This window comes from Fukomys damarensis, unplaced genomic scaffold (genome assembly GCF_012274545.1).
Source record: "Fukomys damarensis isolate Sample0158 unplaced genomic scaffold, DMR_v1.0_HiC HiC_scaffold_22, whole genome shotgun sequence".
NCBI classification, from domain to species: Eukaryota; Metazoa; Chordata; class Mammalia; order Rodentia; family Bathyergidae; genus Fukomys; species Fukomys damarensis.
Window position 1 is genome coordinate 23,951,828 of NW_022900934.1, and position 26,987 is coordinate 23,978,814.

Consider the following 26,987-nt stretch of genomic DNA (forward strand, 5'->3'; position numbering starts at 1 on the left):
TCAAGTTCGGAGCACAACGGCTGGTCCCACAGCCTCGGCGGGAGCCCGGGAGTGGCAAACAGTCCAAACCCCCGAGGCGGAGCCTTTATACGAGGAGCGGGACCTGGTAGTGGGGTGAGTCCTCGGTCGTCATGATGGGCGGGGCCTGCGGTGAGGGCGGGGCCAGGCTTAGCGAAGACGGACGCGCTGGACTGTAAAAGTCCAAGGGCAGGGGCGGAGTCGACTTGCCGGAAGGGGCAGGGCCGTAGAGTGAAAGCAGAAGGGGCGGGGACGGGGCGGGACAAGAGGGTGGGATCTGGCAGTCACAGCGCCGGGGCGGGGCCAGACGTGACAGGCGAGAAGGTGGGCCCATGGAGTGATGGGGAGTAGCCGGGCTAAATGTCACAGGACAGGAGGCAGAACCATGGAGTGACCAAGCCGGGGTCTTGGAGTGACAGATAAGGGGTCAAGTTAGGGCAGGGCCCTAGCGGGAAAAAAGGGCTGAGCTAATAAATGGAGTTGGGTCAAGTTCATAGTAGAGTGTTCTCGCGGTCTGATTGCACAGTCCCGACTGTCATTCTGCCTAGTTGGAAAGCTACATGGTGAGCAGTGTTCTAGGCGACAGCCTTTCCTCCAAGTCCCCTCCTCTCTGAGCAACACCCCATTCTGACCTCAGGAAAATGTCTTCGACCTTGAGGACATAACCTCTGAACAGGGCACACCTCTCCGTTAATCCTGGGGCCAGATCCAATTTTCTCCCACTTCTGAGAGCGTCTTCATTCTCCTTGCTTCCATAAACCTCCACCCAAATCTAAAGTACACTATTCTTTGAGTGAAAACTAGAAACCTTCAGAGGAAGCCTTTGCAAAACAAAGACAGAAACAAAACGAAATTCCTCACTTCACAAATGGTAAACCCAGAAAAGAGAAGTAACTTTTGCAAGATTAGAAAGTAAATAATGAACAAGTTAGGAGCAAGTTAGAAAGCCTGAGCTCCCTAACTTCAGTCTGTTTTTACTGTCTGGAGTTGAAGCTACGGCTCATAGAAGATTTACGCAAGTAGGAGTAATCATTCACATTCTCATTGCTTCTGAGCTTCTTTGTCTCACTAAGGGACACCTCTCACTGACCATAGCTTGAGCTCAGCTACCTCTGGCTTCCTTCTAGTCGCTCCACTGGGAAAGAAGCCTGGCAGGATCCTCTGTCTCCTACCTGCGCTCACTACCAATAAGAACTCCCTGACGCACATATAGTGGCGCACACCTATAACCCCAGCACTCAGGAGACTGAGGCAGTAGGATTGCTGTGTGTTTAACAACAGGGCCAAGGATTTAGCGCAGTGGTGCCACTCCTGCCTTGAAAGCACAAGGTCCTGAGTTTGATCCCTGGTACCAAAAGGAGGGGGAGTCCGCCCTACTGGTCAATTCACAGGCTCACTGTCAAGAAGAATCCTTAAATACCTAAACCCAAGAGTGAGTCTAAGGTCTGAAACAGTCAGCCTCTGCTTCCTGGTGCCTACACAGGGTTTACAACTCCATCCACCCCTGCCTCCCTTTCTTTCTGTCTGCTCCTTTGTTCTTTGCCCAGATGACCATAAGCCCAGCACACCCTCAGCAGAAAAGCCTCCTTATGTTCAAACATATAATAGAGAGCCTACTCGATCCTCAAGGGAAGGATCTCAAGGTCCACTCAGGGCACACAGACACCATTGATTGTACAGATTCTTAGAGACATCACTCACATCGAAGGAGTACACACTTCACTGAAGGTACGTGGACTCCACTAAGGGAGTACAGATCTTTTGGGGGAGGGAGTGAGTGTCAGATCCCACGGAAAGGCTGTGGACTCTGCTACAGGGACATAAATGGCATTGAACAGCACTGATTCTACGAAGGGGACATGGATTTTATCCTAGGAGATACAGACTTTGCCAAGAAAGTTGGACCCCAGTGAGAGGACCCCAACCCCACGAAGGAGCCTTCAACTACACTGAAAGAGTGAATACGACGGAGGGGGCACAGACTTCGGGGGATCAGACCTCACAGAAGCAAAATAGGATTTCACGGAGGAAATAATGTCATCTCCGTGGGGCGGAAGTACGTGTAATCCTACCTATAGATATAGAGACAATTGTCATGTCCCCTACCTCCACCACACAGATCTGAGTGACCCTATCCTTTCAACGTCCCTTCTCTAAAACCCAACTTTCCTACCCACTGCCGCCGCCTCCTGTCTACAGGCGGTACTGCATCTGCTGTGACCGTAGTAAACGCTAAAACTGTTCAATTCGTCTTTGAGCCTGGAGTCTGGTGTTAGGGAAAGAGATGTGTGTCCAGGAGCTTGACTAGCTTCCTTCATCTGCCTGTGGACTGTGTAATAGATGTCTGGACTACAGGACTCATAAGAGAGAAAACATCTCTCATCCTTAGGAGGTGAAGAAGTAGCGCAAGCTGTAGTGCGGTTGCAATTCTTGAAAATGTGGAGGGGATGGATGGGTTTGGACAGGATGAGAATCCACAAGATTAAAGTAATAACGCTAATGGCGTTGATTTGGTGTCAAGTCCTTCACGAGGCACCTTCCAATCCTTATTTAATCCTCACAACTCTTTAAAATGAATGCTACTGTTCTTTCCATCGTACAGATGAAGGAGATTGCCTAACCCAAGATCACACATATTGTTAGCAGTACTATCAGAAACAGAACTCTGACATTTAGACTACAGAGACCCATTCTCTCCCCGCTTTTATCCTCCCATCTCCCCCTGGTTTTCCCACACCATTACTTTTTTTCTCAAAATGTCCTTTCTAGAACCACATAAAAAACTCCTAAAATGACAGTAAATATTCAGGTTCCAACGGCCTCATTCCAGCTTACTGAATCATGATCTCCGGAGTGGAATCTGCGAGTTTGCTTTCAAAGATCTCAATACACACTGAAGTCTGAAGATCACTCTTACACTGATGGATCAGGGCTTCCCGAAGAGGTTGCTGTTGAAAGAGGATCTGAGGTCGGAAACCGTTATCCAAGGAGTCTGAAGGCGAAAAAGCAGTCAGGGATGACCGAGGAGCCGGGGGTTTCAGAGGGTTTTGGAGGTGGAGTGAAGGCAAAAGGTCTAGGATGGAAGCAGTAGTCTGAGACTGAAAGAAGAGCATCTTATAGTCCAAGGAGAGGTTTGCGGTCCAAGGAGTTTTGGGTCTGAGACAACATCTGGGGTCTAAAGGACTTGTTGTTAGAAAAGGGTTGTGAGTCTGGGGTCTGCGTAAGATGCCAGCTGGATTCAGAATGGAAGAAGCAGGGGGTTTGGCCCCGGAATTACATGAATAGCCCAGAGGTTGTAGCACGATCACCAAGCCGACCCTCCACAGCCTCCCAGCTCTCCATCGTCCCGCGCCTGCGTGCCCACTGCAGGCTGACAGCGCTGAGCAGGTGGGGGGCGAGTCAGATCAGGACACTGTAGCCCGTGGGGGCGCCCCCTCCCGGCTGTCCAGGAGCTCAGGCCCCGCCCTCAGCCTTCGCACCCCCCACCCCCACCTCAGCCACTTCCGGCAGTCTCTGCGCTGCTGGGGGGTGCGGGCGAGGATGGCGGCGGAGAGCGAGGCCAGCCAGGAGAGCGCCCTGGGCGCCTACTCGCCGGTGGACTACATGAGCATCACCAGCTTCCCGCGGCTGCCGGAGGACGAGCCGGCGCCCGCGGCCCCGCTGAGGGGCCGTAAGGATGAGGACGCCTTCCTGGGAGACCCCGATACCGGTGAGGCCCACCGGCCGCGTCCCTGTCCCTCCTTGGGAAGTCCCCTGTCCCCCTTCATCTCTTCTGAGCATCCACCTCCAAACTCCATCTCCCGAATTCATTCCCTTCCTCCTGGACCTCTCCCTTGTTAATTATCTGGTGGAGAAGGGTGCATTTCTGCTTTGGAGGCTTAGGATGCGACAAGGGAGACATGCCAGGGACTGCAGTAGGAGAGGATTGGGGTTACCTTTTGGGAAGAACGAACCAGCCAACCAAACGGAAGAAATGTTGGACGGGAGAGCCAAAGGGACAGCTGGGATCACCCAGTGAGAGCTTTTCTCTAGCCACGGAGGACAGGATAGGAGAAACCAAGTCAGAGCCTGCAGCAGGAGGGATAGAGTCTAGGTCTTAAAAAGGACTTCCCCTCAACCAGGGATTATGGGAGGCAGAGAGTCTGGGGAGAGCTGAGGATCTCTTCATGCCCCGGAAAGATTAAAGAGAACACGATTTCCCTCTGCCTGGCAGAGTTGGGTATTGGGAGACAGGGGGATAGCGTGCATGACCTCTCAAAGTCCTTGGGGGCTAGAGTACCTTTTCTGTCCTGTGGATTACCCCATCTCTCCGGGAGCCATGGATCTGGCTGTGATGTTATGAAGGTACCCTGCTTCCTAAGAAGCAGTCTCCAGCATTTTAGCACGTTCTCAGCCCTCTACAGTAACTACAAAGAGTTGGGGGTAGGGAGGGGAGAGACTGGGTTTGGGAGAGACCTGGGGGCTGAGGGATCCCTGAGCATTACTTTCCCGCTGCTGTATCTTCTAGCCATGTGGCCCAGCTCTGTCCTCCCCTCCATCCCCATCCTCCATCCCCCAGCCCTCTTTCCCTCAACGTCACTTCCTGGCATTAGAGCATCCTTCTGCCTCATTCCTCCTCCCAGTGCTTGCACTTGAACCTTATCCTTTCCCGGCCTGCAGATGCCGCTTCTCTGGCCCAGCCCTTCTCTGTCTTGAACCTCCCATCGCTACGCCCAGACTAGAAGCCCCCAGTCTCTGCCCCTCCTCTGTTTTCTGCTTATCTGGCCCTGACAGGCATTCCCGGTCACCTGACTGGACTATACTCTACCTGTGATGGGGTTGAGAGGATGATGACACTGGGCTGTGGAGGCTTTGGGGCACACATTTCAGGGCTGCAGCTCAGAACCTGAACCCAAGGGGTAGCAAGGAGAAGAATAGGAAGATGTGTCCTGGAGAATATCAGCCTGAAGCCAGGACTTTCATTCAGGGCTCATGAGGGTTGCTTCTATCCGAGCACTGCCCTGACTGAATTACAGTACTGACTGGGCCTTTTGGCTCAACAAAGAACACCTGTCTCTCCTAAGCTAAACATTGGATAGCCTTCATACATTTTCTCCTGACTCCCTATAAATGTCTTAGCACTTTTTGAAATCCTGTGATTATTTATTTGTGCAATGATTTGATCACTCTGTGCTGATAAGTCCCATGAAGGCAGCGATCGTGACTGTTTTATTTATTATCCTCTCTCCAGCATCCAGCATAACATCATTGAGCACTCAATAAATAATCGTTGAGGGAATAAATACATGAGATGTGAGAATGATGGGGAAATGAATATTTCCAAAACCTCAGGAAATATATTGGGGAGTTCGGTCCAGACCCTGCCCCAGTGTGTATAGAAATCCAGCGGAGACCCTGCTCACCTGAGCTTCTGGGAGCTTAAATTTCATGACAAGGCTGTACACCAAAGCTCCCAGAGACTTGCCTAATAGGTTCCAAGGACTTTGCCATCATATTAGTGTAAGTGTTTCAGTGCCATTTCACCTCTCCCTACTTCCAAATCCCAAGGCTCTTTTGGTCCAGGTAGACCAGCCCAATGGCTAACACAGCCTACATTGTCAACTTCTTAGTCAAGACTTCTGTCATGCTTGGCTACCCTCTAGCCTTCCACTTCCCAGAACCAAGTGTCAAGCATCCCACAGCAGGCCCTGTGGAAAACAGCTGGATGGTGACTACCTAAAGGTTGGGAAATTCTTTCCTTTCTCTTGTGTTCCAAGCCCATGCATGCTCCTCTCTCCCAAGCAACTGCCTGTAGATACTTTGCAAATGCCTCACCTTCAATATACAGTGTTCTATGCTGATATCAGCATCTCTTCCCCATACACCTGCTCTTTCTCCATTGTCAGTCTCAGTGACATTGCAATTCAGCCTGTCTCCAAGATGGAACCCCAGAGGCCATCCTGGACCCCTTCTTTTCCTCTCACTTCTAAAAGGTGATCAGGTTCTCTCTGTCCCCCTCCTATCTTCCAAACTTCATCTCACCATCCTGTCTTCACTATTATAGACTAAGCCACTGACCTCTCATACCTGTATCACTCATAGGTTCCTAGCTACTCTTCTGCTTCTGCTCTCTCCAATACATCTACTACCCTGCACTGCTGGTCACGTTCCCCCTGCCTCAAAATTTGTAGTGGTTCTCCCATTAAAGGAGTACTCAAGCCAGGAATGACCTCAGTCTCCAGCCAAGATCTCTCTCCTGAACTTTGGACCCACATAATAAACTGTTCAGGGTTCTTTTATAATAAAATCAGCTAAAAAAAAAAAAGGTACATCTAAAGAGAGCCTGTGTTCCCAGCATTCAGCAAGATGAGGCAGGAGGGTCACTGAAATTTGAGGCCAACCCGGGCTACATAGCAAGTTCAAGGCCAGCCTGAAGTACATAGGGAGACTGTCTAAAAAAAGAAAGAAAGAAAAAGAAGGACTGGGAATGTAGCTCAATGGCACCATGCCTGCCTTGCAAGTGCAAGGTCTTGAGTTTGATCCCCAGTACCAAAAAAAAAAAAAAAAAAGGAAAAAGAAAGGAAGAAAAGGAGGGTGAGTTTTATTGGATAACATAATGAAAAGTCCAGGAATAGAGGGCTGCAAGCATAGATAGATCAAGGTGCCTAAAAAGGAATTAGCTTTTCTCCATCTTCTGCTCTGCCTTCCTTTTTATGGGCTTTTTCATTAGAAAGTCTCCCACTTTGTTGGGGACAGGATGCTCCCAAGAGCTATACGCTTACATTCTACCAACTTAGTGGCCTAGGTAGAGTTTTTCTTTTCCCCAACTGTTGTAGCAAAAGAACAAAATCTGAGTCTTACTCACTTGATTTAGCTCACATGCTTGTCCCTGGATTGGCAAGGCTTAAGCCTTACATGCTTACTCAGTTCAAGGAGAGGGGGTTGGCTGAGGGAGAGGGGAGTGTTTCCTAAAAGAAAATTGAACAGAGCCGGGCATGGTGGTGCACACCTTTAATCCCAGCACTCTGAGACAGGAGGATCGCTGTGAGTTCGAGACCAGCCTGGGCTACATAGTGAGTTCCAGGTCAGTCTCAACTACATAGTGAGACCCTGTCTCAAAATAAACAAGCAAACAAAAAAACAAAACAAAAAAGAAAATTGAACAACGAATGTTGTTTAAGATGATAAAAATCAGATATCTGCTAGGCTAGCTCTTCCTGGTGTCCTACGAAATCAAAATAGTGAAAATTCGACTCATCATCTTTCTCCCAAAGACTTGTTTCTTCCAGTCCCAAACTAACCTTTCCCAGTGTTCCGGCATTGCTCTTGTCAATCAGTAAAATCAATGGTATTATTGTCCCAGCACTTACATAGTACATACAGTAAATACTGAGTAAGTCTTTTGTTTTCTTATGTTTGTTGTTTTTCTTATTTTTTCTTTTTCTTTTTGATGAATAAATGAATAACTTGATGAATGGGTGGAATGGTTTTAAATAGACTCAGTTGTGAAGGGGCCATATCACCTTCGTCTCCTGCATTCTTTTATCTGACTGGAAAAAAATAGCCTGAAAGACAAGTGCCTGGAAAATATCAACTAAAATTAGCTTGGAAGGTTGGTTTTTAAAGTTGGAAATAGTTCACAATGCCATGCGAAACGATTGGAAATGAGTCTTTCAAGTTACAGACTCTCGGTTTCTCTCACTTATTCTTTTTATGGTCTTAGGCACTGTCACCTTTCTGAGCCTCAGTTTCCTCATCTGTAAGGTGGGGAGAGTGGGGGCTTCTCTCATAAAGCCACACAAACACTTCAATGAGGTAAGATATGCCAAGTACCTGGTATATCATCAGCATCAATAAATATAAGTTCAGAACCCTACTTCTTTTGGCACTTCTAAGGGCCAAGAAGAGTTCTGTACCCAGTGGGGTACATTTTGTTGAATGAATTTTAATCTTATTTACAGGTTCTGTGGTGCGGGTGTTGAAGGTAAGAGGCAAGCATGACTGACTGAGGGAGACTCCCAGAAGACAAGCATTTTTAAAAAATAGAAATTTTCAAACAAATTACCTATTCATCATAATATAATATTGAGGGAAAATAAAAATCCCCTTCTCCATTCCTATCGCCTTGTAATTTATATGTATTTCACCAAAAGAATGTATATGTCAGGAAAAGAAAATTTTGTACAGTGGACCCTCAAGTTACAACCACCCTGGCATACAAACAACTTGAGTTATAACCAGAACTTTAGTTTTAACTTATGAACAAAGTCTTGAGTTATGGCCCGAAGGCTGGCTGCTTGTGCTTCCAGATGGTCTCAGATACAGATTTAATCCTTAAAGAGTTCTGGAAGGAAGATTACAACATCTTTTCCTGTGTGGGGTTAATTGAGAAATTCTGGGCCAGTGTCTCTCTAAGGATATGAGATCTGCCTGTATACAGGAGAGAGACTTCAAAGGCTGAGCTTGAGTCTTCAGTTGACCAACTTGAGTTATAACCAGCCCTCAGAAATGAATTGAGTTTGTAAGTCAAGGATCCACTGTGTGTGTATGTATACGCGCGCACACGCGCGTGTGTGTGTGTATGTGTGTGTGTGTGTGTTGTCTTGTTTTGTTTTGTTATATTCTGTTTTTTGAGATGGGGTCTTGCTATGTAGTTCAGGCTGGCCTTGAACTCACTATGTAGCCCAAGCTGAGCTCAATCTCCTGATGATCCTCCTGCCTCAGCCTCCTGAGTGATGGGATTAGAGGCATTGTGCCACCACACCTCACTTCATGGAAGATCTTAAACACCAAATTCAGGAGCTTGGATTTTTGCTGGGTATGGTAGTACACATCTAAAATCAATCCCACCACTCTCAGAGGCTGAGGCAGGAGGATTACAAGTTGAAGCCCAGCCTGGGCATTTTAGGAACTTAGTGAGATTTGTGTCAAAAAAAAAAAAGTTAAAGGGTTGGGGATATAGTTTAGTGCAGTGGCTCTGATTTCAATGCTCAGTACTGCAAAAATAAAACAAAACGAGCTTGGATTTTTTTATTATGCTGGCATCAGTGAACCATGATACTAGCCTGAAACAGAAAGAGTCAATTTTTAATTTTGTCAAACAAACTTTTAGAAACTTTATAGTACATGGTAGCAGGTGTTCAAAAAATATTTGTTACTGACTGCAGTGGTACATGTCTATTGTCCCAATTACTTGGGATGCCAAAGCAGGAGGATTCCTTGAGCCCACAAGTCGAAGACCAGCCTGGGCAACATAGCAAAGTTAAAATCAAGGTACCTGCCTGTTTCTTTATTGTTTACAAACTTCCAGAGCTTTTGGCCAATTAGGGAGCTGAGTTCAAGGCTAATAGCACCCAGAGGAACTATGAGATAGAAAAGGGTCTCAGCCTTGATAGGGCAGGAAAAGAATAAAAATAACTTTGAGCACTTGATGTACATTACCTTGTGGAATCCTTGTACCCATCCCACATAAGGAAGATGAGGCTCATGATTTGAAATGACTTGAAATGATTTGGTCATAGTCACCCAGCAAGTAAGTGGATTTCTTTTTCCCCTGCCTCCTTTTTTTTTTTTTTCTTCTGTTTTTTGAGACAAGGTCTCACTATGTAATTGAGGCTGACCTGGAACTCGCTATGTAGTCCAGGCTGGTCTTGAACTCACAGTGATCCTCCTGCCTCAGCGCACCTGGCTCCTGCCTCCACTCTTTCTGTTGTTGTTGTTGTTGTTTTGTTTTGGGTTTTTTGTGTGTTTGTTTGTTTGTTTTATTTTGGTACCAGGGATGAACTCAGGCCCTTGAGTTTGTGAAGCAGGCGGTGGCACCACTGAGCCAAGCACCACACTCTCCATTCTTTTTTTAAAAAATAAACATTTTTAAATTTTAATGTAATACAAGTATATATTTAAAAAGAAAATATAAAAGCTGTTCTGTGAAAAAAATTCATAACAGAATAATTAGAGAATAATAATGTAAGTACACTGTGCATCCATCATGATCTTAAAAGAATATATTTTCATTTGCCAATCTATCTCTCATTTCCTAATAATACTATACCTGTTTAGCATAAAACATTTCAATTATTAGCAAAGTATTTCACACTCGGTATAATTTTGAACAATTTCTGCTCTCCAGACAGCAGCTAGAAGGATTCCTTTTTTCTGGAGCTGGGGATCAAACGCAGGGCCTCATACATACAAAGCAAATGCTGTACCATTGAGCTACAGCCCCAGCCTCCAGAGGATTCTTTTAAAAATACAAAACAGATGACTTCGTGTTCTTGCTTAAAACTCTCCAGCGGCATCCATTACTTGAGGTAGAAATCCAAACTTCTCACAAGCTCATAGGCCCACCTCATTGCCACATTCGGGTCTTCTCACTCACTTCTTAAATTTTTTTCACTTTCTTTTTTCCGGAACCCTACACACACACACACACACACACACACACACACACACACACACACCTTGCTCTACCTATAGCTCGCTCCTCATCTCTCAGTTCCCAGGGTGAAAGTCGCTTCCTTGGAGGCACTTTCCCTGATTTCCCCGGGCCGCAGTCCTCTCCTCTCTCCTACCATTATTCCCTATCTTTTCAGCGTTCTTCATAGCACTTGCCTGGACTTGTAGTTATATACTCCTCTGCTTGCTTATTGGCTTTTTCCTTTCATGAGCCTGTGAACTCTGTTCCTCTCCCCCTGGCATCTGGTATAGGGCCAGACATATAGTAGGCTCTTCAAAATCGGTAAATGAACGGATAACCGGAGCAAGGCTGGAACGCAGGCCTCTTTGGTGCCTGCCTCCTTGCATGGAAGGCTGGGCACCAGCTGGGGCAGGATCTGGTTTCTGGGGAGGGCCAAGTCCCGCCCTCCCGCCCATTCTTCCCCAAGCGTTCTCAGCCCCGGGTCCCAGTTCAGGGAATTGGCCCAGGGGTGGGGCATCCAGCCTCCCGGTTGCTCCTCTGTGGGTCCCTGTCCTTTCCCAGTCGCGGATTGCGTTGGGGAGACGCGGAAAGGTGAGCAGGGCTGGCCAGCGGGGTTTGAGTGATAGGGGCGGAGACTGGGGGCGCCAGATACCGGGCACCCAGACTGCCCCCCGGCTGCCCGCAGACCCAGACTCCTTCCTGAAGTCCGCGCGGCTGCAGCGGCTGCCGTCGTCGTCGTCGGAAATGGGCAGCCAGGACGGGTCGCCGCTACGCGAGACACGCAAGGACCCGTTCTCGGCGGCTGCGGCCGAGTGCTCCTGCCGCCAGGATGGGCTCACGGTCATCGTCACTGCCTGCCTCACCTTCGCCACAGGTGTCACTGTGGCGCTGGTCATGCAGATCTACTTTGGGGATGCCCAGGTGAGGGGCGCAGACGGGCAGAAGGAAAGAACTGGGGAGGAAAAACTAAGGAAGTGCTTGAAGGGACCCTGGGAACTGGAGCATAACTGAGTGGTGGAAAAAGACCCGGAAATGGGAAGGGGTGAGGGTGGTGACTTAGGAGAGGAAGGTCCCAAAGGGAAGTGTTCTGGGAAGTCAGGGGAACAGAACAAAAACGGAACTTGATCCAAGCAGGAGGCACCTGGGGTAATGAAGCAATGGTCAAAGGGGAAAATCACTGGGACAAGAGGACAAGGAGGGGCTATAGGGAGGCAGAGGCTCCTGCTGTCCCTACCTAGTCTCTTCTCCCCTCCTAGATCTTCCAACAGGGTGCTGTGGTGACCGATGCCGCCCGGTGTACATCTCTGGGCCTGGAGGTACTCAGTAAACAGGGATCTTCCGTGGATGCAGCTGTGGCAGCAGCCTTGTGTTTGGGAATCGTGGCTCCACACAGTTCTGGCCTGGGCGGGTAAGGAGCGCCAGGCAGTGAAGGTCTGGGTCCCCCTGGCCTACTTTGTTGTCTCCTGGTCTGTCAGCCTGGTGTGGTTCTGTCTCCGTTTGGTCAGAGAAGCTGGGCCCCAATCCCTTGCATTTTCTTGTTCTATACCCAGTCTCACTCCTTTTTCCTCCTGGATGAATTCGGAAGAGCAAGCCTATCATATGGAAGATCTGGAGGTGTTTTCAGAACCTTTTTTAGGTTTTCCATTAAAAATGGAAGTTTGTGAACTATTAATTGAGATACACTGTATACTGTCCTTCAATAAAGGCAGGAATGCTTCAACATTTAGGGTTGCAAATGCCTGTAAGTCTGACAAAAGCTATAGGCTCTCTGTCCTCCAAAAATATACCCCAGGCCAGGAATTCTTAAACCTGAAGTTACAGGGCTAGGGATTTAGTTCAATGGTGCCACTGCCTGCCTCGCCAGCCCAAGGTCCCGAGTTCAATCCCAGAACCAAAACAAAACAAAATACCCCCCCACACACAAAAAAACTGAACTTATAAGCTGGTCACCCATGGGCTACACTCAGTACATATACTGGTTTAGTACACACACTTAAATTGGGAGTGGTGGTGGAAATGGAGATTAAACTCAAGTCCTTCACACTTAACTCTATCCCCAGCCCTTTATGTATTCATTCGTTTTTGCAGTATTGGAGATTGAACTCAGGGCATTTGTACTGTGTTACAGCCCCAGCCTGTTTTCATTTTTGAGACAGGGTCTCATTGAGTTGCTAAATTACCCCAACTTGCAATCCTTGTGCCTCTCAGAGTGCTGGAATTACAGGCATGTGCCACCACCCCTTGCTCCTTTTTGAAATTTTTTATTTTAAGACAGGATCTCTCTAAATCACTGAGTCACCCAGGCTGGACTTGGGTTTGTAATCCCCCTGCCTCAGCCACCCTGAGTGCTGGGATTATAGGTATGCACCACCATGCCCAGCTCATACTTTTTTTTTTAATGGTTTGCTATTATTCAAAAGTTCAGAATTTTCATAAAAGTCTATGTTTCCAGTATCTCTTGAGCAATCAGGAGATCTAGTAATACTGGGCCCACATTCCACATGGCTGCAATTATCTGAGTTGAACAGAAGTTGCCTCCCATGATGAAACAGGTACTGTCCATTTTGCCATAGTTCTTGTCAAACCCTGTTTTTTATCTATCCTGCTTTCCTTATTTCGTTACTTGGCTGCAGACATTTCAGTTTGCAACCCCCATCTCAGATTAAAATAAGCCACAAAATTCCTTTTGTGGTTCCTGCAAGACCAGCCCTCCGGCTTTCCAAAGAAATACTCCTTTTCTCTTTGCACCATCTATCCTTACATAATCCAGTCCTGGGGGAGGGGAAGGGGTATACCAAGTAGGCAGGTGCAGGAAGCTGGCAGGGGTCCAGCTCTGGTCTGAGGGGGGTAGGGGGCAGAACATCGTGCTTGCCCAGTCTGTGGGTTCCCTAATCAGGGATTAAGGTCTTTAATAACAAGCTAGGAGAGTCTATTGATCCTGTGTTCCCCACCCCCTTGATTTTACTCCCTACCTTTATAGAGTGGCTGAGTCTCTGAATCACTGCTGGGGGGAGGGGTCTCAGACACCCAACTCAAGATGACAAACTGAACCTACGGCTCTCATCGTTGGGGATTGAGAGGTGGAAGATTACTGGTTCAAGAGGGGTGGTATGGTCTCATCACCTTTCTCTTCTGTGTCTCTCCAGCGGGGGTGTGATGCTGGTACATGACATCCGACAAAATGAGAGCCACCTAATTGATTTCCGGGAGTCTGCACCAGGGGGCCTCAGGGAAGAGGCCCTACAGAGATCCTGGGAGACCAAGGTGGGGACCCTGGTGAGAAGAGAGGGTCCAAAGGGCTCTATCTTCACTGCCTTTCTACCAATCCAAAAATTAGTTTGCTGAATATTTATTACAGAGGTAGGAAAAACAGTTGAGCTGGTGACCATAGGGAGATAGGTAACCATCCTAAAATACGATAATGAACAAAAAATTCAGATGGCTGATAATAGGTAATACTGCAATCTTACCTACTTAGGAAGGGAAAAACACAACGAAAGGGTAGGAGCCACTGAATACCCTGAGATGCTACAAGGTTGCTGCACTTATTACTCACATATCTCACCTGAGCCTGATGACTGTAACTTTCCCAGCCGGTGTCACATTGGAAGATTAGAGAGGAACAGCAACAGGCAAACCCCACCCCCCGAGAGCAAAAGAGGAAATAGAATACCTTGGAGAAGTAGATACTTAGTTTAGTGGTACTGATACAGCGTCAAGTAATGATGTTGTGAAAATGAATTGGTTGGACAAAGATCCCTTGTCCACCATTTTAAAGGCAGGTAAAAATATAATCCAACATAGATTTCTATCTAACTTGGTTCTGTCCTGGCTCTTCAAAGGGTTTGCTTAATTTATTAACTCCTTCAACTATGGTAGATAAAATCAGGGACACGGGAGGGCTACCTGCTGGGAAATCTTGTCCCTCCCCTGGGATACTTGGCCTATGTCTCTCCCCTGTGCCAGCAATCCCTGGCTTGGGGCTCTGCGGAGTTCAGCCCAGCACCCCCCTTCCAGTGACCTGGTCTCCTCTCTCCCTCGCCTGCCCGCCTCGCCCAGCCCGGGCTCTTGGTGGGGGTCCCCGGAATGGTGAAGGGGCTACATGAAGCTCATCAGCTCTATGGCAGGTAAAGACTCTCTTCTGGGGACCAGGATCCCCTGCCTGCACCTTTCCTTGGGTGACCTTTTCCTGTCCTCCTGGAGTCTTCCCTTCCCAACTCCCCCTCCTAATATCCCCTTCCCTTGCCAGGATTCTCCTTCCCAGGAACCCCCCTCCCCCCAGGACCCCTCCTCCTTCCCCCAGGACCTCCTCCACTCCCTGCTCTCCGGCCCCCCCAGGCTGCCATGGTCCCAAGTCCTGGCCTTCGCAGCAGCTGTGGCCCAAGATGGTTTCAACGTGACCCATGATCTAGGTCAGTGGAACCTGGGGGTTGGGAAAGAGGTATGAGATTGATGGGGGGAAACTTTGAGATTTGGGGCCCAAGCTGGAGAGGACCCTTCTTCCAGTGGCTCCTGAGACTTCTTCCCTGACCCATCCCACCCTCGCCTGGAGGCAGTCTTGAATGAAGGGGATCTGGAAAGGGCCTAGAGGCGTCCCTGACTCCCCCATAACAGGCTCCTCGTGGGCCACAGCACTTAGATCCTGCCACTCACTCCGCATCCGTCCACCTACTGCGCATCTCAGCCATCCTGTGCAGTCCTTGTGTCCCCTTCCCAGCCTCTCATCCCTGCCCCCAGCCCATGCCTTGGCTGAGCAGCTGCCTCCCAATGCCTCTGAACGCTTCCTGGAGACATTTCTGCCATTGGGCCACCCACCACTGCCGGGCTCCTTGCTGCGTCGGCCTGACCTGGCTGAGGTGCTGGACGCACTTGGCACCTCTGGTCCTGCTGTCTTCTACAGTGGTGGCAACCTCACGCTGGAGATGGTAGCTGAGGTGAGTACAAGGCAGGGAGGCAGGGCATACCCCCACGGACCTTATTACAGGGATGCTCTCTTCCTTTCTTCCCTGCCTTTCTTCGTATCACTCCTGATTACATTTATTTGAAATTCTGCAATGAACAAAACTAACCCATGGTAACAGAAAATAGAACAGGGGCTGTCTGGGATGTGGCATGAAAAAACCTGGGGTGATGGAAATGTTCTGCCTTGGTTGGGCGGGTACATTTAGGCTTCTCAGCACCGGTGCCAACCATGAAGACCTGGTGGAGACCCAGCATCAACCTGTTTCCCTAAACCCACTCACAACCCTCCCTGCCTTGGATTTCTGAGGACTGAGGGAAACATCTCTTTTTCTGGTGACTGTCAGGACTGGGGAGTTTGACACAGGAGGTCACCCCACAACCGCAAAGAGTCTTAGTCTGAGATACTAATGCGTTCTGAGAATTACTGTGAATAGTCCAAAACTTCTAGTGGAAAAGTTATATTCCAGAAAACCTTGCACAGACCAACTCAGCGGTCTTCTTCTTGTCTGTGTAATGTAGATGTATGTATAAATCTTGCCAAAAAGTTGTGGGAATTACATAGGTCTGCCATTTGTTCTCCAGTTGTGGAGTGCTTGCTGCATGCCAGGGCCTGTTTGGGGCACTGGAGGTGCGGATGTGGTGATAGAAGCCCATCCCAAGTGGACTTCACTGAAAAGTCTAGATACTGGCTCTAAAGCCTGCCAGATCCAGACATGGAGACTCAATGTACATCATCAAGTTTCTCTCTCCCAATCCCTTTTCCTTCCTCCCTTCTTTCCTTTCCCTCTCTCTCCTTCCCCTGCTGCCTCCTTCTCTCCTTCACCTCTCTTTTCCCTCTCCCTCCTTTCCTTTCCCTTCTTTTTCCTCCCTCTCCTTCTTCCCCTCCCTCTCTTTCACTTTCTTCTCTTTGGATTCATTCTTTCTGTCAGATCCTTTCCATACTTGTTCCCCACCAGACCATCTAAAGCCATCCTTCTAAGCCATCCCAGAGAAAGGACATTTTTCATTAGTTCCAGCAAATGCCTCAAGGTTGTGTCTCATTGGTTGTCATAGGTCTCGTGACTATCCCCAAACCAATTCCTGAGGCACAGAAAGGAATGATCTGATTGGTCAGACCTGTGTACCCTTAGCTGGAGGTGGAGAAGGGAATGAAGACCATCAGAGCTTTAAAAGTCAAAAATCAAAGTTGAGTTTATTAAGTTGCCAGACAAAGGAACACATTTAGTAGCCAAAAAATTCAATATATAATTCACTGAGAGTAAATAAGTTAAAGGTTTCAAGTATGAAACAATACAAAAAAAAAGAGAGATTCACAGTGATGATGTTAATTCAGGATTGTCAATTAGTATGCTGGGTTGGATGGACCAAGGCCATTGGTTTGTGCAAGATTGGTTCATTGATCAATAAATACGCTCCATTATACGCCCCGTAAAGGTCAATCCTATCAGGTCAATTTAAGTTCATGGTGTTGTAGTGGCTTTATGGTTGTGATAAGATGCAGAATTCAGTTTTGATCTCTCCTAGGCAAGTCCTGCTCTGAGTGGAAAGTCTTCCTCTTACACAGGCAGAGAGGGCAGCACATGCAAAGACATGGAGCCAGAGCTCAGTATCTGCAGGTCACTCTGCAGCTGTGTGCAGCTCACTGAGGAATAGCAGGACACAAAGTGGGAGAAGTAGGCAGGGGCCATATCATACCTGCCAATTTAAGCAGGTTGTTTGTGGAATGTACCTATCACAGTTCCTGGCACATGATAAATGCTTGGTGTTAGTAGTTTTCCTCCTTCCTTTTTCCTGTTGTACCTCCAGCTGATGGGGTCCCAAAAGGCCATGATGTGTGTGTAAAAGGCACAAAAGTTGTAAACAGCTGGTCTGCTTATGATTCAAACGTGTGTCATAGGCTAAGCCCACATGTTTACAATAGTGGGGGGTCATTTTGTCCCCTCCAGGCTCAGCACGCAGGGGGTGTCATTACTGAAGAGGACTTCAGCAACTACAGTGCTCTCGTGGAGAAGCCCGTGTGTGGCGTGTACAGAGGTGACCTCTCCCCCAGCTCCCAGGTCCCTACTCAGGAGAAGGTTTCCAGTCCATGGCTGTATCATTTTGTCCTGGAGACTCCTCTCCATTTCACAGAGAGAAACTAAGTCATTGAGCTGTCTGGGCAGCCAATTGTTGACGTGAGCCAGAGCCAGCTCAATTTCTGAAGCATTCATGGGGTCAGTCGACCCAAGTATTTAAAACATGAGGTAGAGGCGGATCTAACCAAAGTCTTAGACCTGGAAGTTGAGGTTCTGGCCATAAGCATTTTTCTTGATTTGAGCTTTGTGTTACCTTTTCCACCTCCCCAGCCCCATATTCACTGCCCTGTGCTTCCTGAAAAGAATCTGTAAGACCGAAATCTATCTAAGCTTTAGGGCAGAATGAAACTTTAAAGTCACAGACTTGCTCCCTCTTTGTACCAAAAGGAAATTAGGGCCTAGACAGCGACTGGAACTTGACCTGCTCAACCAAAAAAACTAATAACAGATACAGAAAGCAGAGTTTATATGGGTAAAATTCACATTTGCCAAACCCAAGCTCATGGGTTCTGAGCTTCCTGGGCTCAGTCTCCAGCCTTGTTATCTCAGCCAGTGATACATGAAACAGAAGAAAAATCATAGCTCTAGAGCCAGCAAGACTTGAGGTTGAGTACGTGCTACATCATTTTCCTTGAATAAGTACTTCCTACCATAAGCTTTGCCTCCTTCCTTAATCCATTTATGCCAAAGATTGCAATGTTCTGAATTTTTGCATGAAATTCATATCATATATGTTACCTAGAAAAATTCAAGGAGCAGAATTTAAAGAGAAAATTTTTTATTATGCTCCATTGTTATGTACCACTCTAAAAATGAAACTGTGGCCAGGTGTGGTGGCACACACCTGTAACCCCAGCACTTGGGAGGCTGAGGCAGGAGGATTGCTGGGAGTTCAAGGCAAGCCTGATCTACCTAGTGAGTTCAAGATCAGCCTGAACTACATAGTGAGACCCTGTCTAATTAATTAAGTTTCCCAAGCCTGGCAATTGAATTTGTGATTCTCCTGACTCTGCCTCCCAGAATGCTTGGATTTCAAGTGAGCACTACACCTACCTGTGACCCATTGGGTGTTCAGGTGGGGATTTAGTTCAGTGGTTTTGCCGCCTGCCTCAAAAGTGCAAGGGCCAGAGTTCAATCCCCGGTACAAAAAAAAAAAAGGGAGAGAGATAAAAATGGAACAGTAGGTATAAAAATATTAAAATGGAAATACTAGTGCCCAGATCTCAGATGACCCATGAGGGTTTGATGAGTTGATATGAGAAGTGGCTTTGATTTCAGTAGGCAATACTGAATGCATACTGGGTTTTCCATTTTTCCCTCCCCAGCCTGAGATATCTTAGCAATGCCAATACCTTGGTGGTCTAGGATCCCTTTGTCTCCTGTGATGTTGAACCAGTTGCCCCTCTTGCCACAGTTGCAACACCTATAAAATGAGGCTGATAATCTACCCATTAGGAGGGTTAAATGTGTGAGTTAGTTAATGTTGGTGTTATATGTCAGGTGTTATTATTCCTTTGATGTCCAAACATCTAATATCAGAGTAAGAAGAGGAGGCTGCTCTCACAAGAAGTTTCAGGTTGAGTGGGACCGTCAGGGGTCCTGGATTCTATCCTGCCCTGTGGGAGGAAGTGAAAGGTGACACACGACAGGCCAAGAAACTAGACATCTGGCCCTACTCTACCAATGGCCTACACTGTGACTCTGGACAAGTTATTGCCCTCTTAAGCCTTAGTTTCCCCATAGGGCAGAGGAAACTCAACAGCAGTGTTCTGAGTTCGATTCCTGGCCCTGTCTTTGACTTGGTATGTGAACTTGAGTGTGACTTTTTGCCTCTCAGTGCTTTCATTTCTCCCATCTGATAAGTGTGTGTGATGGTGGGGTGTGCAGATATGACATGGAACGTGAAGGTGACTTGGCCTCTCCCCTGCCATCTGGTCGTTTTCTGTCCTTTCAGGTCACCTGATTCTCAGTCCCCCACCCCCGCACACAGGCCCAGCACTCATCAGTGCTCTCAATATCCTTGAGGGCTTCAATCTCACTAGCCTGGTGTCCCGAGAGCAAGTTCTTCACTGGGTGGCAGAGGTAAGGCCGACCCCTCCACCTCACTTGAATTTGAGGACACTAGGAATGGAGAGATGGTGTCGTGCTATGGGGAAGGACTAAACCACTTCCAAGTTTTCTTACACGTGAGATCCCCTGGGTGTGGGTGCTGGGAGTGGCCTGGAAGCCTCTTTCACATCCCTGCTGTGTTTTCAGACCCTGAAGATTGCATTAGCCCTGGCCAGCAGACTGGGAGATCCTGTCTATGATTCTACCATCACTGAGAGCACAGACGATATGCTCAGGTGGGTGCTGAGGCAGGACCCTCAGTGCTTCCAAATTAGTAGTGGATGTGAGGAAAGGATGGGGGAAAGCAACTGGTGAGCCCCAGTCAGTTTCAGCTAAATCCCAGCTTACACTTTGACAGTGAGTGCCTCTGCCTGCACTTTGCCTTCTCCTTCTGTGCCATGAATTAGTCTACTTCATGTGGCTCTGAAGTTGTTTTGATCCTCACAGGTCACTGTATAGCCCCATCTGCTTCCCATTTTTAAGTGGAAAAGCTTAATATCAAGAATGGCCACAAGCAAACGTTGCAGGTGGTAGGGATTTTGAGAATGTACTCATGTGTCTTCGTTAGTAGCATAACATAGTTGTAAGACTGGGGGTTCTGATGACACCGCTGCCACTCAGACCCCATCTTTAACATTCACTAGCTTTGCTGCCTGGGCAAGTAATTTAAGCTAAGACTGTTTCTACAAGGGCGACCTTTAATATACTATCAAACTTGTATGGTTTTGATGAGGACTAACCCAGATTATACATGTAAAGCATTTGTCTGGGTACATAATACATAAATGTTCAACAAGTGTTAGCTACTATTAATTGACAATAGGGAAAAGAGTGGTTAACTAGTACTCTACCTGGTTTACAGGCTTGCCAAGGGAAAATCAGAAGCCAAAACTGTAGGGTTGGGATATAGTTCAGGACAGAACATATGCCTAGCATGCATGAGACTTTTGGTTTTGATCTCCAGCAATGGAAAAAAAAAATGGATGAAGCTAGCTGGATGTGGTGTTCCACGCCTATAATCCCAGCACTTGGGAGGCTGATGCAGGAGGATTGTTGCAAGTTCAAGGCCAGCCTAGGCTACATAGTGAGTTCAAGGCCAAACTGAACTATACAGTAATACCCTGTCTAAAAAAAAAAAAAAAAGATGCAGCCAAAAATATAGTTAATGTAAATTTGAATTTGAATTTGGGGAGGGGATTGAGACAGCGTCTTGCTATGTAATTCAGGCTGGCCTCGAACTTGTGGCAGTTTTCCTGCCTCGGCCTCCTGGGTGCTAGGATTATAGGCATGTGCCACAACACCTGCTGTAAATTTAAATTTTAATTCCAATAATTCCTAATGAATTAATGGCAATCATGAGGCTAAATTATAATTAAAAAGCAACAAAATGGGGGTTAGGGAGGTATCGATCAAAGGACACATATTGGCAGTTAAATAAAAGAAATAAGTTAAAGAGATCTTGTACACCATGGTGACCATAGTTAAGGACAATATATTCTCAAATAACTCAAAGAGAATGGATGTTAAATATTCTTACCACAACAATGGTGACTGTGAGGTAATGCCATTGTTAATTAGCTAGATTTAACCATTCCACAATGTGTGTATATTTTCAACACATCAGGCTGTATGTAGCAAATACATACAAATTCACCTACTGATATAAGAATTAAAAAGTTAACATCTCTGATGAAAATGTAAAAAAGTGCAGCCACCAAAACAGAAACCATGTCAGTATTATTGACAATGTGAAATAGGAAGAAAAGGGTTAAAGGTATAGAGGAAGTGGGAATGGTAGGGGAAAGGAAATAAGGGAAAAGAAAAAGTATGAGAAAATGAAAAAATGGAAATAAAGTTTTTGTAAATAGAGAAGGGCGGAGGGGTTGAAGGAAGGTCAGGGATAAGGGGAAAAATGAGAACCAAGACCTGTCATGTAATGGTACAAGAGCCCAATGATGAAGTAACTGTACTGTATACCTAAAAATGTACTGATAAACTCAATGAGAAAAAAAAAAGGCAAAAAAAACCCAGAAACTATGTCAATGCCACAGGGATAAAACATGAAAACCAAGCTTTTCCCTCCCAGTCACCTACAACAAAGGCTTGTGTGCCTGCTCCACATGATCATCAACCTTCATTATCCCTGATAATTTATTACTCTCTAATCACTATGAATAACCTAGCATACACATCTATAGGAAATCCAGTCAACTAAGTCATCTAATAAGAAGTTATTTTGGGCTTACAAGTGTCATTTACTCCTTTCCCTTGAAAAAAAAAATTTATAATACTAAGTTAAAAACCCCATTTATATACTTCTGTCCCGGGAAAAAAAAACTTTCATTCTAGATTAGGAACATTAGGTTAAATGAATCCAGTTCATCCATTCAAAACATATTTCTAGAACATCCACTGTGCACCAGGCACTTCCATAGAAAAGATGGAGTAAAGTCAAGTAATTAAAAGACTCTTGATTTAAACGTTAAATAAATTAAAAGTTGGTTCTAGAAGAGAATTTGGGTAAAACCCAAATAAATGGATTCGCTTCAACAACTCTTTCCTGAGTATGTCTTGCATCAGTAATAAGTGAGCTTCTACCCTCAGAGGCCTAATAGACCAGCAGGAGAGGAAGATTTAGCCAAGTAATTGCACAAACAAACACCACAGGTAAGTGGAATATAATAAGCTTGTTTTGTGCTAATACCCAACCCCTTATCTTTTCAGCAAGGTGGAGGCCACCTACTTCCGGGGCCACATCAATGACTCCCAGGCAACCCCTGCCCCACTCCTGCCTGTCTACGAGCTGGATGGGGCTCCCACGGCTGCCCAGGTGCTGATTATGGGCCCTGATGACTTAATTGTGGCCATGGTCAGGTATGCCAGCTCAGCCTTAGCACCTAGAACAAAAGATTATTTAAACTAGGAGGGAGGTAGCTGAGTAGGTGTGAAGGCAGGCACAGAGCTCACCTGCCCCCTACCTCGGCATCTCAGCTCCCTGAACCGGCCCTTTGGCAGTGGCCTCATCACCCCCTCAGGGATCCTGCTCAACAGCCAGATGCTGGACTTCTCCTGGCCCAACAGGACTGCTAACCACTCTGCGCACAACCTGGTGAGATATTGCACCTTTCTTCCCCTGGTGAACCTGAGGCTGGACAGGAGGTGCAGCTATGTGGCTGCCCCTTCCTCCCTATTTCCTCTAGGAATTTATAATGAAATAAGATGTCCACTTCATCCCTACCCCTGTATGGTCTGGAGTATGGAGGTTGGTGGGTCTGACGAACCCTTATCCCATTCTGTCATTGTCTCACTCTGTGACCTGGGGAAGACTGTCTTGCTCTTTTCTGAACCTCAGTTTCTTCACCTGTACAAAGGGTATTGGCCCCATTTGGTGCTTGGGGCTCTTTCCTGCATTGTAGTCTATGCCTGCATGATGCTGAGCTGATAGGGATCAACCCTGTGGCTGGGCACAAAAGTGGGACCTAAAGACCTAGACATTGTTGTCTAATTGGAGACCAGACTCTTCTATCCTGCAGGCTGGATCCTCAGATGGGCAAAGACATGTAGAAATGATCCAGAGGAGATTCTACTCTTCTTTCCTGTTGTAATCTTTCTTGGTTCAGTCCTTTTCCCTGAATCCAGTAGCAGTCTCTTAGCTTAATGTATCCACTTACTACTTGTTCTTACCCACCCTAGCCATCCAGGGTCTTCGCCCTTTTCACAGATAGTACACCATTGCCCTGGAAAGGAGCAATCTCCCAGGAAAACTAGTGCTGTGGATGATGTAGAAGACGGAGAGAGATGGGAAGGGTGGTGGGGTGGCCCTTTCCCTAGCTTGCCCTACCCCACACCTTCCTTTCCATCTCTGCCTTCTGACAACAGGAGAACTCAGTGCAGCCAGGAAAGCGGCCACTCTCTTTTCTGCTGCCCACTGTGGTCCGACCAGCAGAGGGGCTCTGTGGGACCTATCTTGCCCTGGGGGCCAACGGAGCTGCTAGAGGCCTCAGTGGCCTGACCCAGGTGAGTTTTCCTCCATTATGGGCCTTTTGTGGCCAGGAGCCAAGTTATGGCTGGGGCTCAGAGGCCTCTCATGTCCCTGGCTTGTTTTTCCAGCCTTTATACAGCAAACATGAGCTGAGCTGCCAGGCTTGTCTTGGGACAATTGGACTGTGCTGAGTTTCTTAGTGAAAATGAGGCCCTGAAGCCCCCTGTCTTCCCAGTTTGCAGGGGAAATTACAGAGCCAGTAGAATTGAAAAGTGATAAGGCATCTGGGCTGCCTGTGTTGTATCAACCTCAAGTCCCATCATCCCTTTATCCTACATCTGAATAAACAGCTAGCCTTCTTTAAGGTCTGATTTTGAAGTGACAGGCCTGCCACTCTCCAGAGTACCTCAGAACAGGATGCTACGAATATATCTAAATCTGTATGGCACATATTTTGGAAGCAGACTCCCCTGCGTTCCATCCCAAGTATGCCAATTTCCAACCTCTGCATGAGATGAAGGAGGATTCAGTTAACCTCTCTGAACCTCAGTATCCATCTCTCTAGTGGAAGTAATAGCAATAGCTAACATTAATAGAGCTCTTACTGATTGCTGGACATTTTAATCTTCCTAACTCTAGAAAGAATGAACACTTCTCTTTTACATATGAGAAAACTGAAGCCCAGAGAGGTTAAGAAGTTAGGCCAACTTCCTTCTGCTAAAGTGGGCAAGAAGCTCAGTTCCAGAGCCTCATCACACTCATCCATAAAGCTGAAAGTACCCACATTGTTCCTTAAACCACCTCCAGCTATTAACTCTGCCCTGTCTGGAGAAAGGGGAAGGGGCTGGGCTAGATTAAGAAGACTAGTGGTGCCTCCTCCCTGTGTTCCTCTAAACTCTAGAATGAGGCACTTGCCCTCTCCAGCCCTCAGTTTCCTCCTCTGTGAAATGGGGACAGTTATCTCAGGCCTACTTATTTTCCAGGGCTGTTGAGAGACTCAGATGACATGGCTGATGAGAGGGGTTCTATAGACGAAATCAGTAAAGAATCTGGGCCAAGGGTGAGAACTGGGGAGTCCAGAACCACCACCCCTTGGACGTTCCTGATTTTTCTGCCCCTTGGTTACCCACAGGTTCTGCTGAATGTCCTGACCTTGAATCGGAATCTGAGTGACAGCCTGGCCCGAGGCCGCCTGCACCCTGACCTACAGTCCAACCTCCTGCAGGTGGACAGTGAGTGCAGAGTGGAGACTCCCTTCGGGTGGGCACAGGGACAGTAGAAAAGGGGTTCCTCCCGAGGTATCCTCTGCACTGACTCTACCAACTCCCTTCTTATAAAAGTTTGGCTTCTTTCCACAAACTCCTGTTGGAGCGATGAAAGGGATTAGAACCACCTTACCCTTTCCTGCCTTTGTGGCCTTGGGAAAATTCATGTCTTAAACTCTGAGCCTCGTTTTTCTCATTTGTAAAATGTGATACAGTTGTTCCTTCTGCAAACCTTCATTCATTTAACAGATTGTATTGAACAACGACTGTGTGCCTGATGTCATCCTAGGTGCTAGGGACACTGCATGTACAGGCAAGAAAACAATCAAAGAAATATGAGCTAGCAAAATAAATACTTGGCTGAGCATTAAAGCAGAATGACATAATGGGACAGATTCAGTGATCGGGGGAGGTTTCTCTCTGGTGACATCTAAGCTGAGATCTGAAGAGTGAGAAAGAGCCCACCATGCAAAGAGCTGGGGCAGAGCTTTGCAGAGCAAGAGAACAAATACAAAGAACTCAGGACAGGGAGGGACCTGATGTGGTTGAGAATAAAAAGGAGAACAAAATGGAGTGCAGAGGAAATGACATCAGAGAGGCAGGCAGGGGCCAGATCTGGACTTTACAGGTTCGTGGTGAGGAGATGGACTTGCCTCTCGAAGAACAGGGCCTTAATTTTGGACACTTTAATTTTGTGAATAGGAAAGTGCATGCCCTTTTGCAGAGTTTTTATTATAATAGACAATGTGCTGTGGTAGGCCAAAGGAGACAGAGAACTGATGGAGACATCATCCTTCCCCACGCAGCATTATTATATTATCAGTATTTTTCAGACTAACAGACAAAAGCCTGAGACTCCTAGAAGTTATGACGTATCCAAAGATCAACCAGGAAGTGGCAGAACTGAAATTAGAACATACCCCTGGCTGATAGCAAATACTGTGCTTCATTTTTTTTCCACATGGCCCTTGTTATTGCCTGGAGTGAAGCAGTTAGAAGCACTGTTCTAGGTCTCCCGCAGTCATGGCCGGTAGTTGCCAATGACATTGGATAAGCAGCTGAACTGTGTCCGTCACACACCTGAAGCACCGTGCTACGTTACCCAGGGTGGTTCATCCCCACCCTCCCTTGAGGGGTCAGAATCTTCCAAGGGGAGATGAAGAGTGGGAGCCTAGTGAAGAGAGGTCGTAGGAGGTTTTGGAGGAGGTGACAATTGCCTGCCCTTGAAGTATAAGCGAAAATCTGGCATGTAGAAGCAAAAGGCATTCTGAACAGGAGAAACAGAATGAGGGAAAAACATCCAGAAAGAAAGGCTCAGAGAGCGGCCAGGAGGTCAGCCGCTTCTCTAGCTTCTGGCTTCTGAATTTACCTAGCGTCTTTACAATTTTGCCACATTTACATACTACCATCTAAGCCATTACTGGTCTATCATCACTCTGTAAATGGACTTCTCTTTTAACCTAAGTGTATTTTTAAAGGAAACCTTATATCATAGTTACAAATGGAAAATTAGCATTATTTACCACAAATAGATAATAAATAGCTATTTAAGAAATTCTTTTTAGGGGAGCCGGGGATTTAGCTCAGCAGTTCGGTGGCCTGCCTTGCAAGCGCAAGGACCCGAGTTCAATCCCCAGTACCAAAAAAAAAGAAATTCTTTTTAGGTTTTAGTTAGATATTAATGCCTGCAGAAAGCATCAGGCCTGTTTTCTGTGTTAAAGGAGATTAAGAAATGTTAGAGACTATCCTGAAACTCGGATTGCTACAATTGAAGGGTTGGCTGGGGATTTAGCTCAGTGGTTCTGCCGCCTGCCTTGCAAGCAAAAGGACCCAAGGTTGATTCCCAGTACCAAAAAAAAAAAAAGTTCTTATAACTAAAGGGTTGAAAGTGAACCCTTTCTGGAATAGATTTCTCACTAGATGATTTGATACTGTATTTATTTCAATATTTCTCGAGGACTACCTGAAATCATCCTGTTCATGGAAATAAGACCAGATCTTTATAAAGACATATTGAAAGGAGAAGTTAACAGGGTTTATGAAGGTCAGTGTTAAGAAGCATGGATTTGCCAGATGTGGTGGTGTACACCTGTAATCCCAGCACTCAGGAGACTGAGGCAGGAGGATCTCCATGAATTCGAGGCTAGCCTAAACTATACAGTGAGAACCTGCCTCAAAAA

General features: G+C 46.9%; 2 protein-coding genes across 4 annotated transcripts in view; one reads left to right on the forward strand and one right to left on the reverse strand.

Moving 5' to 3' along the window:
* Acss2 (acyl-CoA synthetase short chain family member 2) overlaps positions 1–4,023 on the reverse strand; it is a 48,889-nt gene extending 44,866 nt beyond the window's left edge. Inside the window, exons 1-2 of one of the 2 annotated variants that reach the window (XM_033766977.1) lie at positions 3,954–4,023; positions 2,854–3,116 (exon numbers count right to left, since the gene is read on the reverse strand). In XM_033766977.1, the coding sequence (XP_033622868.1) occupies positions 2,854–2,861 (8 nt within the window). In that variant the 5' untranslated portion in view covers positions 2,862–3,116; positions 3,954–4,023. Of the gene's footprint in view, positions 1–2,853; positions 3,414–3,953 lie in introns of those variants that run through there. The other variant, XM_033766976.1, reaches the window with a different exon arrangement.
* Positions 3,480–26,987, forward strand: part of Ggt7 (gamma-glutamyltransferase 7) — a 25,988-nt gene continuing 2,480 nt past the window's right edge. Inside the window, exons 1-14 of one of the 2 annotated variants that reach the window (XM_010639934.3) lie at positions 3,480–3,727; positions 11,100–11,335; positions 11,671–11,822; positions 13,561–13,678; positions 14,474–14,541; positions 14,753–14,826; positions 15,152–15,348; positions 17,323–17,410; positions 19,406–19,533; positions 19,708–19,796; positions 22,285–22,434; positions 22,552–22,669; positions 23,440–23,577; positions 24,675–24,767. In XM_010639934.3, coding sequence (XP_010638236.1) covers positions 3,559–3,727; positions 11,100–11,335; positions 11,671–11,822; positions 13,561–13,678; positions 14,474–14,541; positions 14,753–14,826; positions 15,152–15,348; positions 17,323–17,410; positions 19,406–19,533; positions 19,708–19,796; positions 22,285–22,434; positions 22,552–22,669; positions 23,440–23,577; positions 24,675–24,767 — 1,818 coding nt within the window. In that variant the 5' untranslated portion in view covers positions 3,480–3,558. Of the gene's footprint in view, positions 3,728–11,099; positions 11,336–11,670; positions 11,823–13,560; positions 13,679–14,473; positions 14,542–14,752; positions 14,827–15,151; positions 15,349–17,322; positions 17,411–19,405; positions 19,534–19,707; positions 19,797–22,284; positions 22,435–22,551; positions 22,670–23,439; positions 23,578–24,674; positions 24,775–26,987 lie in introns of both variants that reach the window. The other variant, XM_010639933.3, reaches the window with a different exon arrangement.